Source organism: Cyprinodon tularosa, unplaced genomic scaffold (assembly GCF_016077235.1).
Source record: "Cyprinodon tularosa strain WSP-4 unplaced genomic scaffold, ASM1607723v1 ctg50, whole genome shotgun sequence".
Classification (NCBI taxonomy): domain Eukaryota; kingdom Metazoa; phylum Chordata; class Actinopteri; order Cyprinodontiformes; family Cyprinodontidae; genus Cyprinodon; species Cyprinodon tularosa.
Genome location: NW_024039230.1, coordinates 1534786 through 1557540, shown reverse-complemented (window position 1 = coordinate 1557540; position 22755 = coordinate 1534786). Strand labels below are relative to the sequence as shown.

Here is a 22755-nt window from a genome sequence, read left to right as displayed (position 1 = left end):
GCTAGGACCAATTCTCTTTACCTTATACATGCTCCCAATTGGTAGAATTATTAGACAGCATGGGATTAATTTCCACTGTTACGCTGATGATACCCAGCTATATCTGTCTATAAATCCAGATGAAGCTAACCCATTACATAGATTACAGGCATGTCTTGAAGACATAAAAACCTGGATGACTCTTAACTTTCTGCTCCTGAATGCAGACAAAACAGAAGTTATAGTCTTTGGACCAGAGTCTCTGAAAAAGAAACTGATTAGCCAGTCACTTCATTTGGATGGGATTAAACTGATTTCAGATAATAAAGTAAAAAATCTTGGTGTTATTTTTGATCAGGACCTGTCATTTAAATTCCACATCAAAGAGGTTTCTAGAATTTCCTTCTTTCATCTGAGGAACATTGCAAAAATTAGAAATATCCTGTCCAGGGGTGATGCTGAGAAACTAGTCCATGCATTTGTTACTTCAAGGCTGGACTATTGTAATTCTTTACTATCAGGAAGTCCACAAACTGTAGTTAAAAGCCTTCAGCTGATCCAAAATGCTGCAGCCAGAGTTCTAATGAAAATTAAAAAGAGAGATCATATCTCGCCTATCCTGGCTTCTCTTCATTGGCTTCCTGTTAAATCAAGAATAGAATTTAAAATCCTCCTTCTCACATATAAAGCCTTAAATGGCCAAGCTCCATCTTATATCAGAGATCTGATTGTTCCTTATGTTCCTAACAGAGCACTTCGCTCTCAATCTGCAGGTTTACTAATGGTTCCTAGAATTTCTAAAAGTAGAATGGGAGGCAGATCTTTTAGTTCTCAGGCTCCTCTCCTGTGGAACCAACTACCAGTTTTAGTCCGTGAGACAGACACCCTGTCTACTTTTAAGGCTAGGCTTAAAACTTTCCTTTTTGATAAAGCTTATAGTTAGGGTGGCTCAGGTTATCCTGAGCTATCTCTATAGTTATGCTGCTATAGGCTTAGACTTTTGGAGGACATAGGGACCCCCATTTCATAATTCTGCTTCATTCTCTCTCTGTTCTCCTATTCTGCAGAATCTGTTAGTTCAATCTCTAACCTTCTGCTCTCTCTGCTTTTCCTCAGAGTAGCTTTGCCTCGTCTGTTCCTGTTTGGCTGTGACGTCATCCTGGAAAGAAACATCAGCTGTGCTGCTTCTATCAACACCCTTGTTTATAGATGTTGGAGATCGGCCTGTTTTCCAGTGCGGTCCTGTTTCTCTGACCGTGACTGAGTGGATGTGCTCTCTTCGTCCTCTGGCATGGGAGCTGCCTTGGAGCTCGTCTGCCTGGCTGCGTGTTTCCTGGACGGGGCCGCCTTTTACAGCTGCTTTTTGTGTCTCTGCTTCTGTCTCCTTGAACCCCAGTCGGCCTCGGCAGATGGCCGCTCACACTGAGCCTGGTTCTGCTGGAGGTTTCTTCCTGTTAAAAGGGAGTTTTTCCTCTCCACTGTCGCTACAAGCATGCTTAGTGTGGGGGATTGTGTTTGAGTCAATGAGTCAATGCAATCAACTGGTTTTCCTTAGATAGAAAACTTTGTATCAATTTGACTGTATGATCTGGTTGAACTGTAAAGTGCCTTGAGATGACATGTGTTGTGAATTTGGCGCTATATAAATAAACTGAATTGAATTGAAGAATCTGTTGCAGAAATCCCTAAATTTGACCTTCATGTAACAGTGTAAGAAAATAATCTATTAGAAATTCAGATTTTTCCACAAGCACCCCTATAGGAAACACACAATGAGCGAAAATGTGATTTTAGAGATTAAAATAACTTTGACGTACATCCTAAAAAATAAAAAAACTACAGGAAAAATACATCATGTCCACATTAAAAGATTTTCTTTACTTGAATATGTCACTTAAATAAGTAAAATTTCTTTAACACAAAACAACTCTATTCAAAAATATTTTACTCATCCCAAAGTGAAATTAAATTCTCTTACAGGGTTTCTTTTTGAATCAGCCAATATAGGTGTTAATAGCTTCTGTAAGCAGGAAGGATTTAAATTAAGTCACTAGTGGTTTAAAGGAGAATTCCGGTTTTTAACACTTTTAGCCCATTTTCTGTAGTGTCCAGGATGAAATCGATAGCCTGACGTAGTCCGACTCAATTCTAGTCAGAATATGAGTCTGATACTGCTCCATAGAGCTGTGATTATGGGGCGTGTTTCGAACGAACCAGGAAAAAAATGCCTCTGCATTCAATTGGATAGACCTACAACCAATAAGAGCAACGGAGTGCGTGACGTATGTTAAGCGAGGCATAGTTGTTGTCCACAAAAATCAAAGCGTGCAGTTGCACGCCTAGAATAAGAAGATGAGACTTGATCGCGTTTCTCTGTTCCTCTTTTAAAATTAATTTTCTGTCGATATCTTCTGGAACAGACCTAATCGGTCTCCGCCAGGTGACGTCATTGTTTACCTCGGGCGCGGTGCATCGTGGGAAAACCACCATATTAGGCGGAAAGTCGAGTTAACCCACACGCGGCTGTTCTTTCGGCACAATTATTAACCTGAAATGGCCCGATCGTGTTGTGTGAGAGGCTGCCAGTCCCGGCATGGCAGATCGGGGGACGAAGGAATCCGTTTTTTTCCGTTTTCCAACCTGGAAACGATCACACGGACCTCAATTGGAGGAAATAACAAAGAGACGTCGCATGGCCTGGCTTTCAGCAGTGAGGAGAAAGGATCTCATTTTCAACAAAACATTCCCCCACATGTGTGTTTGTTCTCGGCACTTTCATAAAGGTAACATAAACTTTTAATATTACTTAAAAAACGTCAGAAAATGCATTATTTGTGTTTTATTATTATTCATAATCACCATTATTCTAACTTATTATTTTTTATTATTTCAAAAACAAATTTAAACACCCATATTAAATTAATTAATTAATTTGATATAAGACATAGCCTTATCCAGTATGAACTTGCTTTCTAAATCAAACCTAACATGTGGTTTCAGGTGAGCCAGCTTATGAGATGATGGAGAGTGACCCAGACTGGGCCCCATCCTTACATCTTGGACACACGTTTATCAAACCAACAGACCCTGGTCGCTCTGCCAGACGAAGGGCACGGGAGCAGACACGGAAACAGACCCTTCAGTCAGCAGAGACAGGCATACACCAGGATGTAAACACTGACGGGCTACAGACCGAGGAGACATGTGATGCTGAAGAAGGAAATGGTCAGCTGGAGGTTGGAAAGGATGGAGAAAAAAACCCTCAGCAGGAGATCAGAGAGGATGGAGAAGAAAACCAAGAACACCCTCAGCAGGCGATTGGAGAAGAAAACCCTCAGCTGATCACAAACAAGGAGGTGCAGAACCCCACTGAAACTGTGACTCAGCCTGAATGTGACCTGTGTGTGCTCAGGCGTGCAGAGGTCAACCGCCTGACAGAAGAGAATATAGAACTGCGACGCAAACTTAATGAGAACATGATATCCGATAGTTTCTTTGGAGCTGATGATGAAAAAGTAAAGTATTACACTGGTCTGCCAAACCTTGCAACCTTCCTGGCGGTCTTTAATTTTTTATTGCCACTCATGTCATATCAAAAGAAATGTCTTACTCCTTTTCAGATGCTCCTATTCACACTCATGCGCTTAAGATTGGATTTGCCTCTGCAGCACCTTGCTTATCTGTTTCATATTTCTCCTAGGACTGCACAAAGAACATTTCATGATATGGTTTCATGTCTTTATGCAAATTTGAGGTGTGCTATTATATGGCCAGACAGAGACACTCTCCGCAAAGTAATGCCACATCAGTTCAAGGAGGCCTTTGGAAACAGAGTAGCAGTGATTATTGACTGCTTTGAGATATTTACAGAAAAACCATCAAACCTAAAAGCGCGTGCCCAAATGTTCTCCAGCTACAAGCACAATCACACCATGAAATATTTAATAGGTGTGACACCCAAAGGAGCCATTTGTTTTTTGTCCAAAGGCTGGGGAGGTCGTACAAGCGACAAACACATCACGCTGAACAGTGGCTTCCTTGACAATTTGTTGCCTGGGGACCTGGTCTTGGCTGACAGAGGTTTTGACATACAGGAGTGTGTGGGCATGCTGTGTGCTGAAGTTAAACTCCCAGCATTCACCAAAGGCCACTGTCAGTTAGCAGCTAGAGATGTGGAGGAAACTAGGAAAATAGCACATTTGAGAATCCATGTTGAACGGGTGATTGGAAATGTATGTCAAAAGTACAAAATCTTAAATGGAACTATTCCTATTTCAATGGTTTTACCCTGTGCTGGAGAAGAGGTCACATTCTTGGATAAGGTCGTCACTGTGTGCTGTGCCCTGACAAATCATTGTCCAACTGTGGTGTAGATACAGAAATCACCCAAGATGTAAATGCATTTCGATTTTTTTACTTGTGCATAAGGAAGGCTTGTACACACTGTAAACTTTCTTTTTTAGCACAATAAACTTTTTTCAACAAAACTTGTAAACATTAGCATAATAGAAATATCCCCACAACCTGCAAATATCAACCTGTAAACATTCTTTTGTAGCATCATAAAAAATTGTCAAACACTGAAAACTTGTAAACATTCTTTTTAGAATAATAAAAGTCTTCTAAAACCTTCTAAAAATTCCTTTTTTTTTGGTAGCATAAAGAACATGGGTCATTGAGAAAAATATTAAGTTGAACTGTTTTTATGTGTGCATTTAACTGTCAAGTGATCAGTGCAAAAGGTAAACACAAGGAATAGCTTAACATACTGGTAACATATGTAAAGTGAAGAGGTAGTAGTATGAGGTGCTCAGCTACATTTGTCTGGTGAACACAAACAACACTGCAAAAAAAACAAAAAAAAACAGTTTAAGTTTTTAAATTTGAGCACTTCCAGTGTCAAGTGATTAGTGCAAAAGTAAACACAAGCAATAGCTTAACATACTGGTAACATATGTAAACACAAAAAAATCACTGTAAAACACACTTAAAAAAAAACAGTTTAAGTTTTTAAATTTGAGCACTTCCAGTGTCAAGTGATCAGTGCAAAAGTAAACACAAGCAATAGCTTAACATACTGGTAACATATGTAAACACACAAACATCACTGCAAAACACATTTAAATTAACAAAGACAGTTTAAGTTTTTGAATTCGAGCACTGAGGGCAAAGCCAAAAATCAGACTGAGCATCTTTGAGGTGTAGGCCAACACAACTCAAATGAAACCAAACGATGGGGCAGTTTTCATTGTCACAGGCCACCATGTCATCTTTGGCCTCCGGTCCATGGCACAAACACCATAGCTTGTCAGCTGCTACAATGTTGTTTGCTTTTTCAGCCAGAGGTTTTGCAGCCTTGCAAGGTCTTTTCCTTACAGGATCAGAGCTGTCTGTCAGCGGTGCTCGTTGTGCATCACGTGTGAAGAAGTGGCTGACCAGTTCAGGGAGACACACACGCTCAAAGAACTGCTGTGCCTTTTCAAGGAGTGCATTCCACAGCTTGGGGTCAGGTGCCACACGTAACACGACAATGTCTTTCAGGGTCCACACTACAAAGTCACAATATGCTGCATTAGCAACAAAAATTTGGGTCTGCACTTGTTTGTAGTATGGATGCTCCTTCTTAAGCTGCAGCTTTACCATCCACCATTTCCAAACAGAAATTTTTATCACCACTCCTGCATGCCTCCAGAATGGTATTGTCTCGGTACTTGAATGGGCACTTTATCTCGACACAGCCTTTTCCGCAGCAGGTGCACAGTACAATTGCATCAGGTGATGCTCCAACCTGGGGAAACTTGGGGTTGATAATGAACCCAGACTGGCTTAGCTCAAAGTCACAGTGTTGGTTTTCCATTTTCTGTTTGTACTGTGTTTGCCCTCTCTGTTCATTTTGTCTCCCCCATACAGTGGCAGCACAATGATTGGTTGCACCGCTGTTTGTGCCACATACTGCTTTGACGGTTGAAACTGCAGGGTTGTCCAAATCTGACCGAAAGACTGCGTGCATGGTTGATGCTGTTACCCTTCCTGTGCGAAACCGATACCATGTTGAGGATCTGTGCTGTGATCTACTATGCAATTCTATGTAGTGGGCCTGGTCCTGTGAAATGTCTGCCTTTTTTAACAAAGTTTTGCAGTGCAACCGTAACGCAGACAAATCACTGCAATCCATTTTTTTATCACGCAGTCGGGACAATGAATCTGGTGCAGGACATGGCTGTAATGTGTCTGCAAATGAATCACAAAATCCTGGTACACAAGACAAAACAGCAGCTTTAGGTGAGGCTTTCTGCAGTTCACAAAGATATGCGCTCCACTGGTCCTGTGTGCTGGTGTTGCCTGTGCAGGTGCTTGTGACAGTTCTGAGCGCTGGCATGTGTTCGGCCTGACCATCCAAGAGTTGGTCTAGGCTTTTCCGTTTAGCTTTTGATGATGTAAAATCGATCTTGTGTCCCACCTCCGCTCCCACTTTGTTTATGTTGTTCGGTATCATCCAGTATGCAGGCTCTCCTGTAACAGTTGTTTTCTCCCTGCATCTGATAGTGGCCTCCAACTTGAACAGCATGGCAGCTACATGCGTACAGGTCTCTGCTATCCCAGCCATACATGTACAGTGAGCAGATGATATGGCTCCTGATCGGTCAATGATGGCCCAGGGTTTCAGTGGTGTGTCGTTTAGTCTTTGGGAGTGCATGACCTACAAGGAACATAACACAGATACAAACGTTTTAGTGGGATGGGAGTCTTACATATGTTCAGGCAGGGGGGGATTTAGCATTAGGCAATACTAGGCAGGTGCCTAGGGCCCCAAGTTCCTGGGGCCCCCATAAGATGTATGTTTAATACAGCTATTCCTGACTTGTGCACTTTAATTATGTTTTTGATATAAATGCTTTCGCTAAAAGGACAGCAGCAAACCATTTGAAAAAAAATGATACAATGAGCGGTTTTGTACTTGAGCGACTTTACAGGCTCTTCTAGCACTTTAATATCAAGAAAGGGCCTAGCGCCAAATCTTGCAAAATTTTTCTGCTACTGGAGACTTTGGCGACCACATTCATAGGGCCCCCTGCCTGTCTTTGCCTAGGGCCCCCATTTTTCTAAATCCGCCCCTGTTTTCAGGCTTATGTTAACTGTACAGACTTATCTTGGACAGGCTGCTATGTAAACGTGGGCATAAAAAAAAAAAATATTTTGATTACTGAGCATCATTTAGGAGCTTGCTTGAGAAGCGCTGAGGGAGGTTACCTTTGCAGTAACAACTGTGTTGTTGCACATCTGTGGTCGGTAGGAAAACAGATCCTGAACCCAGCCATTTGTGAACTGTCCGTGTGCTTCCAGTGATTTATATGCCTTGAATTCCTCGCACGTGTAGGCACTGACGCCAAACACTAGGTAAGTGGTTATGTCCACTGATGAGGTCGGAGGCAGTGAAGAGACGTCGGAGCTCCAGTCTTTGCTCCGGAGATCATAGGGATCTATGCCGTTAATATCCGACAGTTTGGCCAAGTAACGGTCCCTGGCCTCGTTGTTAAGTTTTTCCCGGTACGGTAGTTTCGCATTCTGCTTACTTTTTTCCATGTAGTCGGCGAAAAAAACTCAATCCTTTAGTCCTTTTGTTTGGCTGTGCTGCGGCTGTTTACACTACGCCTTCTCCACTCAAAATGGCGTCTTAGCAACAAATGTCACGTGACTGACGGAGACCGATAGCAGAATCTACTCACCCAAACTCTCCAGCGGCAGCCATTATTGTTGTCACCCTAGCGCGCTTTGGTCACGTGGTTGATTACGTTACTCTTGATCATCTGTCCATCATCGTGTCCGCCCTGACAATTTGATTGGATCGCCTGACAGTGGGCATTAATACTCGCGCTACTATGGAGCAGAGCCAGACCGAACTTCCCCGAACTCAAACCTTGTGGGCGGGGCTAAGTTCTGACTGGCACCCAGGCTATGAAATCGAATGATCGACACCAAAATTTTGACAATTGGTCCTGTCTCTGCTTTTTGGCTCATGCAGAATCCCCCCCTGGCTGCTTTAGAATGGCTTCCATTGTGCATGTCCGATAATGTCCTTAAAACAACCTTAAACGTTCTTTTTTTTTAAATATGCTACTCACCGGGTCGTCAGCGCTGTTCAATGACGTTCCAAAAAAAGTTTCGTAAAGAAAAAACGTTCCTGTAGTGTTTTATTTAGCATTTTGTAAATCCCATTGAGTTCTGTTGGAATAGTCAATATTCCCCTGCCACCGGAAACGGAAATGGGGCCTGTTTACACAGTTGTAGTCTTTTCGCTTCACTCTGTGTACTCCGACGTCGAGGTGCTAACGTCTCTGTTAAACACTTTAAAAAACTCTGAAAATGGAATACGAAAGGTGGATTCTTGATTCTCGACGTCGGAGTACACAGAGTGAAGCGAAAAGACTACAACTGTGTAAACAGGCCCCATTTCCGTTTCCGGTGGCAGGGGAATATTGACTATTCCAACAGAACTCAATGGGATTTACAAAATGCTAAATAAAACACTACAGGAACGTTTTTTCTTTACGAAACTTTTTTTGGAACGTCATTGAACAGCGCTGACGACCTGGTGAGTAGCATATTTTAAAAAAAGAACGTTTAAGGTTGTTTTAAGGACATTATCGGACATGCACAATGGAAGCCATTCTAAAGCAGCCAGGGGGGGATTCTGCATGAGCCAAAAAGCAGAGACAGGAGCAATTGTCAAACTTTTGGTGTCGATCATTCGATTTCATCCTGGACACTACAGAAAATGGGCTAAAAGTGTTAAAAACCGGAATTCTCCTTTAACAGTCTTCTGATAAGAATGCTCAGAGCTTTCCAAACAGTTTTTGCTTTTAATTTTGAATCACAATTTTAATTGTTTTTAATTGTTTTCTTTCCCTTTTGCTTATAATGTTTTATGTAAAGCACTTTGAATTGTTCTGTACATGAAATGGGCTATACAAATAAACTTGCCTTGCCTTGCCTTGCCTTTCCTTTATGAAGATTTTTTTTTTGTTGATTCATCTCCAGAAGTTCTAGAGGAGTCCCTACAAAAGAGACAACTTTCTTTACTACCATGTTTAGCCTGCTTAGGTTAGTTGTTCTAATGATGTTACCCCAGCAAATATGTGCAGAGAAGAACCCACTCTCCACAAAAGATTCAATAAAGATACAGAGCTTTTTACTGAAAACACTGAAGGACTTATGCTTCCTGTTTGTCCTCTCTTCCTAACAGATTAGAGCTATGTTTTTAGTTAAGTATGTTGTCCAGGGGCACACAGCGATATTTATACTCCTCCTTTTCTTCTCCCATACTTGTAATTGTTCCCTTTTTAATCTAAAATCTACAAACATCTCTCCTGTTTTGTTCCCATTAATGATAAAATACCCGCTTTCACACCACCAGCTCCCTGTACTCAGCTTGTTGTCTATCTCTGATGCACCCAATAACTGCAGATTATTTTAGCAGATGACAGGACTCGGTCTTGTACTGAAAGTCGGAGGTACACAATAAATATGAAAAAAGAAATACTGAACTACAAGACAATGGTTGGGTTCATAGCATCTTTACTTACTAAAACAAACAAGTGGCAGTGCAAAAAAAAAAAAAAAAAATCAAGAATCTGTGACAACTGATAAATCAAACTCTCATTAAATCCAACTGGAAGGGACAAGCAACCATCTTTCCAATCATTCAAGGCACAAATCGCATCCTTGTGCTTGTTTTTCAAAAAGAAATGGAGGGTATTCTAGATAAAACTGGTGTGCGTTTTGCTTCAGCCTGCTGCTTATGGTTGGCATCATACACATCAATGCATTTCCAAAAAATTGCTGTATTGAGGCTAACACATCTATTAGCTTCTGATAAGATGTATTTTCAGGAATATATGAATTGACAAATTTCACTACAATTTATCTTCCTTGCAAGGTACAGTAGGTAGGGTATGGTATTGGGGGGTAGTGCTGTGGGAACAGATAAGTTGAAGTGATATAATCACTGGGTCAACAGAACTTTGGTTTCATGCTTTTTTTCGCTATTGTATTTTTGTTCTCCACTACAGCCGCTGCTATAACCATAGCAATGACTGTTCTATGTGTTCTAAATTCAGTACAAATGAATTGCTCCATAAGCCTATCTCGCTCTGTGATGTGTCAGGTGTTGGAATGGCATTGTGAGCACTGACAGACAGTGTTTTTCTGGAGAGCATTTTATAACCTATTTGTCAGCATATTGTAGGTACATCATTCAGAATATTTAGCAATATCCAATTCAATGTCCAATTCTCCTGTCCTAACCCTCTTTATTCGTTATTACATTTGGCTGTGCCCTAGTGTCTCTTTGCACTCCCCATTTTGGCTGCATTTTTAAAAAGTCGTTTTGGGGATGGGGTAGTACTTTGATACCTGGGTTAGTTACACTTTAAAAATGGCTGGTCATAAATATTCTCCATCCAGTTTGACTGACCCTGATTATCTTTTGTTTGTTTGTTTGTTTGTTTGAAGTATATATTTACTAGACATTCAAAACTGGTACTGTGCAACCTCAAAGAAGCTGGAGCTGTGACTGCAGTGAATTGTTCTTGTTCTGGTGTTAATATTTTTCACATATCCATTACTGTAAAAATGTATATTGATTATTTATTCTCCAGATGCAAAATATTTATATTGTAAAAACACTGTACAGCATAGTATTTTATTATTATTATTATTTTTTTATCTGTCACTTATTGTGCTAATTTTATACACTTTTTTTAAGGTCCACTTTTTTTGTGACCACTTTTGCTGTAACGCCACAAATTCCCCATTGTGGGACAATAAATGGATTTCCCATTCTATTCTATTCTATTCTATTCTATTCTATTCTATTCTATTCTATTCTATTCTATACTATACTATTCTATTGTTCAGTGTTGACTTTGAGACATGGAACAAATAAATCCTACTGTTTGTGATTTTAATTTGATAATTTTAGTTGAAATAAAGTAAAACCTATTGAAATATATTATTTTCATTTCCATCTTCAATTATGCTATTGATTTATTGCAAATCATCCAGTAAGTAGTTTGAATAGCAACAAAGCAAAACACACAAGTTAATAATACATTTAACAGGATAAGGCCAATCTATTTTGCTTGTTATTGTGAGGAGTTTATTATATTTTGTATTTCTGAAGAGTGGGCAGCATGCAGCACCCAGGAAGCAAACTCAGGCTAACGGTCTTGCTCAGGGGCCCAGTGTTGTAGTCGGCAGGGTTTAAACTGGCAGATTAACTGAGATTAAAACAAATCATTCAATTTATTGCATCAATCCCTGAATCTGCGATGGTATATACTGTGAGTCAGTTCAGCTAAGCACTCCTTTGCTGCTTTTTAGGTGTGTTAAACCAAGTCCCCTGAGATTAGGGTTTCATCCAAGCCATCTGTGTCACAGATTTCTTCAGCTTTGACCATGCCTCATTGGAAGTTCATTCTGCTGATTGATTGATTTCTTAACAATTACCCCTAATTAGTTTTCTGGTGAGCAAGAGAGAAAAAACTAATTTAATGCATGGATGATTGCTCTAATTGGGAGAAATGACATTGTCCAAGTTTCCGAGTAAATACAAATTATTGACTCCATTATTTCTATCTGATTATGCATTGTCCCAAGTGCACTTCACTGACAAAGGTAATTAGAATCCAACTCCTTTATTGGCACAGCCACCAGTGCAAGGTCACCATTAGTTTTTGACATGTACAAATCAAAAATCACCTCAGAACAAATAAGTTCCTGCCTGCTTTGCCATCAGCGACATTGAGATGAACTGTCTTACCTAAGCAGGAGTGCAAGTGTCCATACCACTGCTTCTGTAATGAGATTTTTGCTTTTGCCATTGATTCTTTATCTAATCAATTATTGTGACCTTGTTTGGTTAAACAAATACAGTGATGACTGTAATTAAAGAGTGAAGATTAGATTGCCTTATTGAATATATGACCTCTGTGTACTAGACAATGTAGATTCAGCTTGAACTTTTAATTGTCAGTTTATAAATGCCAAAATAAAGGCCACATTGACCCTTTTTGATGGTTTGAAAGTGCCTCAATTAAATAAATCAATAAATCATTAAATTAAACAGTTAGTTTGTTTGTTTTTTAACCTAAACTGGATACGTTATTAGTTATATTTCATTTGTCACTTTTCATTTGCAACTATTTCACAGCTTTTTAAAACTTATAATATGAGTGTGTACTGCAGCAATGCATGGATTGAATTAATTTACAGTGCGGTAGTCACATTTAGTTGATCAACTAATTAGATGTCAGGGTCTTATTAGTCTAAAAAATGCTTCAGCTTTGCTCAGGAATAGATTGCTGACCAAGAAACTCAACTTCAGGAGAAGAGACACATTGAAGTGTGAGTAAAGTTTTTCTAAAGCTGGAGAATGATTCCTATTGGAGGCAATTCCTTTGGTGATATAGAGCAGTGTTTCCCAACCTTTATGGCTTGTGTACCCGTTTGAGCATTTTGTCTCCCAATGAGTACTGATTATCATAGTATTGTAGTATTATTGTATTATTATTGTAGTATTTATTGTCCAAAGTGGAACGTACGATACCTGAAATAAAGACTATTTTACTTAAGCTTTTGTTTGAGCATTTAATTTTGATAATTTGATGCTTTCCATCTAAATTAAAAACATACATACACTATATTGCCAAAAGTATTTGCTCACCTGCCTTGACTCACATATGAGCTTAAGTGACATCCCGTTCCTAATCCATAGGGTTCAATATGACGTCGGTCCACCCTTTGCAGCTAGAACAGCTTCAACTCTTCTGGGAAGGCTGTCCACAAGGTTTAGGAGTGTGTTTATGGGAATTTTTGACCATTCTTCCAGAAGCGCATTTGTGAGGTCGCACACTGATGTTGGACGAGAAGGCCTGGCTCTCAGTCTCCGCTCTAATTCATCCCAAAGGTGTTCTATCGGGTTGAGGTCAGGACTCTGTGCAGGCCAGTCAAGTTCATCCACACCAGACTCTATCATCCATGTCTTTATGGACCTTGCTTTGTGCACTGGTGCACAGTCATGTTGGAAGAGGAAGGGGCCAGCTCCAAACTGTTCCCACAAAGTTGGGAGCATGGAATTGTCCAAAATGTCTTGGTATGCTGAAGCATTCAGAGTTCCTTTCACTGGAACTAAGGGGCCAAGCCCAGCTCCTGAAAAACAACCCCACACCATAATCCCCCCTCCACCAAACTTTACACTTGGCACAATGCAGTCAGACAAGTACCGTTCTCCTGGCAACCGCCAAACCCAGACCCGTCCATCAGATTGCCAGATGGAGAAGCGCGATTCGTCACTCCAGAGAACGCGTCTCCACTGCTCTAGAGTCCAGTGGCGGCGTGCTTTACACCACCGCATCCGACGCTTTGCATTGCACTTGGTGATGTATGGCTTGGATGCAGCTGCTCGACCATGGAAACCCATTCCATGAAGCTCTCTGCGCACTGTTCTTGAGCTAATCTGAAGGCCACATGAAGTTTGGAGGTCTGTAGTGATTGACTCTGCAGAAAGTTGGCGACCTCTTCGCACTATGCGCGTCAGCATCCGCTGACCCCGCTCCGTCAGTTTACGTGGCCTACCACTTCGTGGCTGAGTTGCTGTCGTTCCCAAACACTTCCATTTTCTTATAATACAGCTGACAGTTGACTGTGGAATATTTAGGAGCGAGGAAATTTCACGACTGGATTTGTTGCACAGGTGGCATCCTATCACAGTTCCACGCTGGAATTCACTGAGCTCCTGAGAGCGACCCATTCTTTCACAAATGTTTGTAAAAACAGTCTGCATGCCTAGGTGCTTGAATTTATACACCTGTGGCCATGGAAGTGATTGGAACACCTGATTCCAATAATTTGGATGGGTGAGCAAATACTTTTGGCAATATAGTGTATGTTGCCTGGAAGATAGTAAGGAATCAAAATAGATAAAAAATAAAGTAATATTATAAACCTGTGTTTCTAAAATTGCAGCTCCTCTGATCGTATTTAAACTCGGCGAATTGGGAGCAAAATAAAAAACAAAAAATATAGTCTAAGTGACTTAATTAGTGTTACTTTGTTTTCATCAAAACACCTGAGCTGCTTTGATGAGCGCTGATAGCCTAGTGTGAAAAACAGCTGATAACAGGCTATTCTCTAGATACGTTCCTCTGCTTGGTTGTGATGTGTGTCAAAGCTTAGGCTTAGAGACTTAGACAGATTTATTTCGTCATTTTGTCTGCACACGTGTAAACAAAAAGACATTTCATGAAGAAGAGCTCTTTAGACAATTTAATTTTTTTATTTTTTGCTGAAAGCTAAAGGTGAACTTAAACATATAAGGAAAAACAAACTTTTTGGTCGTTAAAAGCTTGTTCAATTTTTCAATTGGGTCATCAGAAAGCAAAAAAGATCCCAGTCCCATTTTATTACCTGATAAATAAAATATTGTCATGTACCTCTTGCAATGCACTCCTGGGCCACTTGGGGTATGCATACCCCTGGCTGGAAAACACTAGCCTGACGTAGTCCGACTCAATTCTAGTCAGAATATGAGTCTGATGCTGCTCCATAGAGCTGTGATTATGGGGCGTGTTTCGAACGAACCAGGAAAAAAAATGCCTCTGCACTCAATTGGATAGACCTACAACCAATAAGAGCAACGGAGTGCGTGACGTATGTTAAGCGAGGCATAGTTGTTGTCCACAAAAATCAAAGCGTGCAGTTTCACGCCTAGAATAAGAAGATGAGACTTGATCGCGTTTCTCTGTTCCTCTTTTAAAATTAATTTGCTGTCGATATCTTCTAGAACAGACCTAATAGCAGAATCTATTCACCCAAACTCTCAAGCGGCAGCCATTATTGTTGTCACCCAAGCGCGCTTTGGTCACGTGGTTGATTACGTTACTCTTGATCATCTGTCCATCATCGTATAAAGTCCGCCCTGACAATTTGATTGGATCGCCTGACAGTGGGCGATAATACTCGCGCTACTATGGAGCAGAGCCAGACCGAACTTCCCCGAACTCAAACCTTGTGGGCGGGGCTAAGTTCTGACTGGCACCCAGGCTAGGAAAACACTGAATAAAGCATCAATTACCAAATTAGGCGTAGTGACACCTAGTATTTGGGGTCTTTGATCAAGCAGTGAGGAGCCATGATATCCATTACAGAAATTGAAATAAACAATGATTAAAATAGATACAAATAATAATAGATATAAAAGATATCACTTAAAAATAGTTTGTGATGCTAAAACATCTTATTATAAAAGGAAAAGCTATTTAACTATTTAAACAGCCCTTTTGGTATACAATAGAGATCATCAATAAAAAAGTGCTTTGCTACAGCTTGACTGTTATGATTACAGAAATGCACAGTTGCATTATGAGCCCGCTTCCAACGCTGTGATTGGTCCGGTCCGTTTTAGACCAGAGCATATATACCAGACTGACTTACGCTCCATGTAAGGCAGTCTGTTAAAATCCAGCACCTCAGAGCAGGTTCCATTGATGGTCCCTTGAACCTGCTTAGGGCCCAAACAGACAGGTCCTTTACGGCTGTTGGACAATGACTCCAGAATGATATTATGATCCTAATAATTCTCATTGCTTGACTCTGCCAATGCTTTTGAAAAGCATTTTAAGACATTCTTTTTTAAGAACTTAACCTTCATGGGTGTCTGGTCTGCTATAACTGGCTCTAAATTGTTGGATTTTCAAATGTTCTTCTAGCTGTAATATGACTGAGATGCACTTTGTGGCTACTGCCCACAAATGGTAAGGTATAAACAAATCTTACTTAATTATTTAAGTAATTATATATTGTTTTCTATTCACTTTTTGGCCTTCTATAGCTCTAAAGATCTCTTTTTTAATTTAATCAACATAGTTAATAAGATAATATTTATTTTATTTCTAATGCATATTATAAATGAACTGTAAATGTAAATAACTACTTTAGAAAGAGGCATTGCCTCTTTTACACGGTATATTTGCAGAAATATAACAGGACATTTTATTGTTTTATTGCTCTTTTATGAGAGATTTATACAGTCTGGGTTCAGCACACATTTCCAGCATCACCTGCAGCTGGTGCCAGAATTCAAATTTAAGATGAAATATGTTCCCTTCTGTCAGGCCATTTCTTCAGAGAATTTTCAGCCTGCTGATTCGGATTTACAATTTGGTTTAAATGACAGTTAAATATTATAATTGGCAGTCCCCGCTGAAATCTGTCTTGACAGCACATAGACAAAAAATAAGTGAAAACAGATGACTCCACATCCAAATAATATGTAATAACAACATTAGTTTGGATAAAGAAAGCCAAATCTAGATTCAAATGTAATTTTCATTTTAGAAATATGAACGACTTGGGAGTAAAGGTTAGAGAAAAAAAAAGACATCAAGCAGAACCTTTATATAGCAATAGCCTTTTTTATCCCTGAGGCTAAGACCTGGCCAGAAACTAATGTGAGGCAATTATTTGCTGTAATGACTGCAGTTCAAATAAGCCTGGAGATTTTATTAAACCAAATGAGAGAGTCGCTGATGTATTATCACCTTGTGATTGACAGTGACAAGTGTTGGGCCGGCTCGGATGTGAGCATGATGAAGAAGCTCTCCGCAAAGCTCTCGATAATGTTACCCCTGATAAAGTTACCTGAAAAGCCTCAGCCAACATACGGAGAAGGAAAGCTCTTCGCATATTAATTCCAAGTGTCAGATCCCACTAGTGGAGGAAGAGAAGGAGGAGGAGAAAGTGGGAGGAGAGGGGGTGGTGGTAGGGCAGGCTGAGACTGGCTGGCGGCGATGACTACCACTGACTGGGATTTTACACAACTAATGAAAAAGAAATCCACTGCGCTGATCATATGCATAGATCTCACTTTATAATAATGATGAAACTGAAAGATTCGCAATAAAAGTAAAGGTCATTCGCTGCTGGAGTTAAGCTTTCTAAGCTGCAACCTTTGTGAGCGTACTTGTTGGGTTCCAGTCATAAAAAAAGGAGACACAAGAAGTTTTAAAACCACAGAGGTCAGGAGGTCAGACGTTGCAACCAAGTTACTGTACTTTGCATATTCTACTATTCTACTATTCTACTATAATACTTTGTATTTTCTTCTCCTCCCACCATCAAATGGTGAGGATGTTTATTCAGTCTGTTCTGTGTCCATTGAGTGAGGGTGAAAGGTTGGCCACACAAATGTGATTGACACAGTCCTCCCCTGTGTGTACTAACACGGCTAGTGTATACACTGGCCAGGGATTTGTCTCGTCTAGTTAATAAAATAGCGGGAAGTATGAACACCCGCCTCTTCTCTCTCCGGCTGTATGTAGGTCACCTGTCTTCTCCAGGTATGAGTGGTGGAGTACAGACATGAAGAGAGGCATGTCTCACCTCTGAAGGACATTACGGCATTATTATTACCCTTCCACCACTTCCTCACTGAGCCCCATCTTCATATGCATCATACATTGGCATTTATTAGTGCCATGCACTAAGTACAGGCCATGTTATTGAATTTGAATATCTGCTCCAAGCCACATCCACAGGCCCTGGAAATATATTATATTAAGATGAAGCAATCTCATTTAATAACACCCAAACTAATAAAAGGAGAGCAGATTGGAAATTAAATTTATGGGTATTGCTTGGCAGCAGGAGTGATCCAAAAAAGCTTAGCTTGCTCTGTCATATGCAGATATTTCTATGTCTATAAGCCAAGGTGTTGGAGTAATTTCTAACTTTCTCCTCGTGGAGAACGTATTTGCGGAAGTGGCAGGTGTGTTTAGCTTTTATGGTGATGTAGAAAGCAATTCAGTGGGGTATCTCTACCAAAATGGGGGAATTTTGACTAGCATCTTAACGAATGTTCAAAAGATGAGGATGCTAAGCACACCTAAAGGGAGAATGGAGAGTCGTTATCAAGGGGCAGTAATTAGAGGTTGTGGTGGTTAAATAAATGACTTAACTTAAATCAAAATAAGAGAACCTAATATTCTTAAATGATCAGAAGGGAATTCAAGAAAACTTACTTACATTTTATCTTGGTTTCAATGCTCTCATCCAGAAGTAAAAGCTGCATGAAATGGAGAACAAAAAATGTTTTTAAGCAGAAAAGAAAGTAAGCACATCAGGTCCTAAAAGTAAAGTGATTAAACAGATGTGAGACAAAATATTTTAGGTTTTTCTGAGACTTTTGACTTCTTGGGAACATAAGTGAGTCATAACTCACTGATAAGGAAAAAAGAAAAAAGATAAACATTTCCCATAACAAGCCAACCAAAATTACTTCAGCCATTAGACCACTCTCTCAACATCCCATAAAAAAGGCGGAGCTACATCTGAATCATGTAGGCCTTGATGACTGCAATTATGGTCAGTGTTAATGAATAAATAAGAAAATCACTGGGTCAAAACAACCTCCCTGGGATGTTCCAACTGGTAAGCAACCGCTAAGCCGTCTAACGTTTGACAAAAACTTTTGGAAAAATATTTAATGGACAGACAATATAAAAGGGGAACTTTTTGGATGTTGTACATTTTGCCACATCAGGTGTAAAATATAGCAAAACTTAAATATTCACAATAGATGTAAGCAGCAGACTGTTCATGACCAAACAAACAAAAATAAATTAAAATGAAATAATCCAGCAAAGAAAAGAGGGCCAAATTAATTGTAGCTTTAACTGCTTAGTATTAATTGATGCTGCCAACAGCTGGCTTCCTGTTTCACATTTCTTAGTTTTAAGTTTTTTTAAAAGTTGCAACAGCTACAGTCAGGAGCGTAGCCAGAAAATCCTAATAGGGGTGGCCAGTCAATAACCAATGTACACTGAGGGTGGCCGAAAGGCACCAGAACCTCAGGGTCAATCTACACTGTTCCAACAGGAACAAGCACATCATCATTATTTTCTAAATAAAGACAAACTATACTTTCCTGCAGCCTTTCATAACAAATAGATGGATATATTTAAACATCTATGCTGTTTAAATAAAAGGTATGGTGGACAAAATTCTTTCAGGTTTGCATTCTGGGGCGAACATATTTTACATTGTCATTACCTACTTTTATCAATAATCATTCTGCATATAAATGATATTGAAATCTACTAATATCCACATTTAATGAATTTTTAAGTTATTATTAAAGTTGTTATTTATCTATGATTTCACTGTGTCATGATGGGGTCTATGAGAGTAAAGCCCACGATGCAGAACACACACGGAGAACGTTGGTAAAAAGTCCAAAGAGTTTATTGTAACACAAGCACGTAGTAAATATGCAGGAACAGTTCAGTCCGGGGGCTGGTTCACTGGGGTATGTGCGGGGAACGGAGGATGGCTGGTACTCTGAGATCATGAGGGGCTAAGCTTCTAGCTGTGAGCTTAGCAAGGCTAAGTTGGATCTGAGCTTCCAGCTCAACACAGAGAACAACAGGGGATAATCCACACGGAAACCTCTGGGGAAACTCCTCGAAGAAGTCTTCTGGTTTCATCCACGTAGGAATCTGTGGGTTGGCTCACCAGGGCAGTTTAGCAGGTTTGGCTTCCCAAGAGCTTCTGGCTTGAGACTGGTTTCCTGTGACACAGCTCTCCCAGAGCTGCGGGTCAGAGACAGGGTTCCAGTGAGGGTGCTCTCCCTAAGCTTCACCAGGAGACAGGAGGTTAAGCTCATCCAGAGCTTTCACGAAGAAACAGGTGGTTAAGCTCATCCAGAGCTTTCACGAGGGACAGGATTCCTGTGAGGCAGAGATAAGGAAGATATTAGAATCTGGTCTCGACCTAGGAACAACCAAGACTCAGTTAATAGCAGAACGTTCAGGAAGCTAACCAACTAAGATCAACACTGCGGCGTGGGATCAAGGTCAGGCAGGAGCTTATAAAGGAGAGGTCTTCTAATGAGAGGATTAGGAACAGGTGTGCAGGAAGGTTCCAGCTCCAGAAGACCCACAGCGCATCCTGCTGGAGACAGAGGGTAATCTCCAGATCCCCACAGTAACTCCAAACCTAAGGGAAAAACAAAGAGAGCAGAAGAGGATCCTCGGCGCCCTCTGGTGGGCAAGCCTGAGGATCCCAACACACTGAAGACTCCTAGATGACTTGCAGAGGCACATCATTTTATCTTTACTGAAAATAATTCAAAACTTAGTTCTGGAAAGAGCATTAATTCTGTATCTATCATCTTTAATGTTTGTATGTTGATGTTCATAATTAACTACAGTGTTTCTGTTGTCAAGTAGTTGTTAATTTATGAAAAAATTTAATGTTTAATTAGTTTGAACATTTCCCTTCAGAGTATTGCTGCTGCCACCGTCTGTATTAAGTCCGGCGTACACTGTGCGAGTTTCGGGGCGATTTTCCAGTCGTGCGAGAATCTTTTGATCTGGCCGACTTTCAGCCTGATCGTGAGTTGTGTAGTGTGCAGGGAGTTACGAGCGGCGATCAGCCTCTCACGATCACCTCCCGATCAGGAATCGTGAAGTAGGGAGAAAATCAAGCATGTTTGATTTTCTCCTGACCGTCGTGGGCAAATCGCTCAGTGCACATGCGCAAACAAGGATTGTTCTTTTTACTCTCCCTCTCAGATGTAAACACAGAAGCATGGCGGAGATGCAATAAGTGAAATGCAGTTCTGTCTGTAAAATTGACGGACTGTAATAGCCACCTCTGCTCAGCCATGTCTTTTTTCCAGATACGTCATCACCTTTTATTTTTAGGACTCTCAGCACAAAATTGCACAAATTCCCAAGGTAGCACCTTTCACTATAGTGAGCTTATTATTCCCCTTCGATTTGTTTGGCTTCAGGATAGAGAGCTACAGAGCAGCTCCATCTCACTGCGGAGCTGAGTCCGATGTGGTTTTTAGTCGTACAGTGTGAGCAGGTAGATCGCATCAGAGTGTCAGGCCGAACATAAATCGTGAGCTGTGAACTCACACTATATGACTAAACCCTGTGATTAGTTGTATAACGTGAGCAGTAGCTGCGTGCAGTGACTGAAAAAAATCGCACAGTGTATGCTGGGCTTTAGAGGGAAAAAATAGTAGGGGTAGCCACAGTGGTGGCCAATGATTGGCTAAGGTTGGCCATGGCCACCCCTGGCTCCCCATCTAGCTCTGCCCTTGCCTACAGTTTATTTTGAGTTTTTTTTTTGGAAAGTCTCTGCTCTCTGCCATGGCATTCAGCCAACATCTGCCCTATCAGTGCGTGCCAGAACTCAGAGCCTCAAATTAAGGAAATGTCACTTGTTCCCTTTACAGACTCCGCTTCACAAGAGCTGTAATTTTTACCCCTCGTGTCATTGATGGACAACATTCTGCCGGTCAGTGTTTTTTTTTTTTTTCAGCCCACTTGCACACGTGTGTGTGTGTGTTACTGACGGACCCGTTCTGTCTGAGACTAGCGTTGATTCCCAGTGGAGCTGTGACTGCCACTCACCAGCCCAGTCTGCCCCGTGCCAACCATTGATCCTTGCATATATCTTGCTATGTACTTCCCCAAACCCTTCATCAACAGATGCGGCTGCAGAATTGATTAGCACTGAGTCGATGACCAAATCTCTTTGGAAACATTTTTATTTATGTGTGTGTTTATGTGGATAGCTTAGAGGACCATTAGTGGGATTACCTTTGAGGCTTGGCTGAACAACAGATGTTCAAGAACGACTCAATCAATTTGACTTACAAGAGACCACGGTTGCCGGAAACAAGTGATAAGTCTAAGGGGGGGTGGGTTAAATAAAATTGGTGTGGTAATTAGCAGGTACAGAAGAGCTACAAACCTACTTTGATTATGTTCATCACTGCAAATGTGATGGGAGATAATGAATTTAAATATATCTTAATAGTCAGTCCTAGTTTGAGGCAAGAATCTTTTAATTCTGATTCACAAAAAGTGTAAAAACTAAATTTCCTGCTTGTTTAATTTAATAATGTAGGTCTAATCAAAGTAGGTGCATTCTCCAGAACTATTTCATCTGCTTTATGGTAAAAGATTTCATTTAGCTAAGCTCTATTGCAAGAAGGGTCCCTTTTTAGTATTCCCCATATTTCAAGTTCAACACATATTTATTAAATGATTTTCAAGCCAAACAAAATAGCAAGAGCACAATGTTTGCTCTAAAATCTAAGCCCGGCTCCACATAGTTTTAATTTGCACATTCAATTACAGCAGCATTCATGTTGAATTCAAATGAATGTTTCATGTGGATATGAAATATCAGTTCAGCTAAAAAAAAGAAACCCTCGATTATTTTAAGGGAAGATCATGTTCTTTCATTCTTTTCAATTTTCCCTTTTCCACTCTTGAATCAAGCGGTGAATAAATGTGTTGCACGATCCGCCTTTCGAGTTCATGCTTATGCTCTTCTTATCTGCAAACTTATTAAAATGAAGTCAGGACACAGAATGGTATTTAAAAAGTTTAAGTGAAACAATTTGCATCGGGAGTGTGTGAAAAGGCTAATGCGTTCTTTCACTAAGCCTCACAATCACAGTCATCCGTTCTCAGCCCTGATTGTTTTCCACATGGATGCCCTCATTCATTACTGCCAAATTATAAACATAAAGAATATCTCTGTATTAATATTTCTTCTTTTTGTAAAAGCTCAATCAACCATAATGTCCTAATTTTTTCTCTGTGAACCTCATTTTTTATTATCTTGCTACTCAAGGAATGGATGTCCCAAAAGGGATTTATTTCATTTATCAGGATTATTGAATTAAATTAAACG

At 40.3% G+C, this 22755-nt stretch overlaps 2 protein-coding genes across 2 annotated transcripts; one reads left to right on the top strand and one right to left on the bottom strand.

Moving 5' to 3' along the window:
- Nucleotides 1-2434: 2434 nt before the first annotated feature.
- LOC119795149 lies at nucleotides 2435-5502 on the top strand. Its single transcript, XM_038302995.1, has 3 exons — nucleotides 2435-2762; nucleotides 2980-4135; nucleotides 5358-5502. The coding sequence occupies exons 1-3, from the start codon at nucleotides 2573-2575 to the stop codon at nucleotides 5500-5502; spliced, it is 1491 nt and encodes a 496-aa protein (XP_038158923.1). The 5' UTR covers nucleotides 2435-2572.
- A 100-nt stretch (nucleotides 5503-5602) lies between these two features.
- Nucleotides 5603-7650, bottom strand: LOC119795148. The gene is made up of 2 exons (XM_038302994.1): nucleotides 7231-7650; nucleotides 5603-6679 (listed from the first exon to the last, which is right to left on the bottom strand). Exons 1-2 carry the CDS (start codon nucleotides 7561-7563, stop codon nucleotides 5603-5605), a joined length of 1410 nt encoding a protein of 469 aa, XP_038158922.1. The 5' UTR covers nucleotides 7564-7650.
- Nucleotides 7651-22755: the final 15105 nt, after the last annotated feature.

Coding starts and splice junctions, on each gene's coding strand:
- LOC119795148 (XM_038302994.1), bottom strand. CDS start 7,563: ATGGAAAAAAGTAAGCAGAATGCGAAACTACCGTACCGGGAAAAACTT. Junction 6,680..7,230: donor ACACAGTTGTTACTGCAAAG/GTAACCTCCCTC, acceptor TGTTCCTTGTAG/GTCATGCACTCCCAAAGACT.
- LOC119795149 (XM_038302995.1), top strand. CDS start 2,573: ATGGCAGATCGGGGGACGAAGGAATCCGTTTTTTTCCGTTTTCCAACC. Junction 2,763..2,979: donor TTCTCGGCACTTTCATAAAG/GTAACATAAACT, acceptor ATGTGGTTTCAG/GTGAGCCAGCTTATGAGATG. Junction 4,136..5,357: donor TTCACCAAAGGCCACTGTCA/GTTAGCAGCTAG, acceptor TTTTCCTTACAG/GATCAGAGCTGTCTGTCAGC.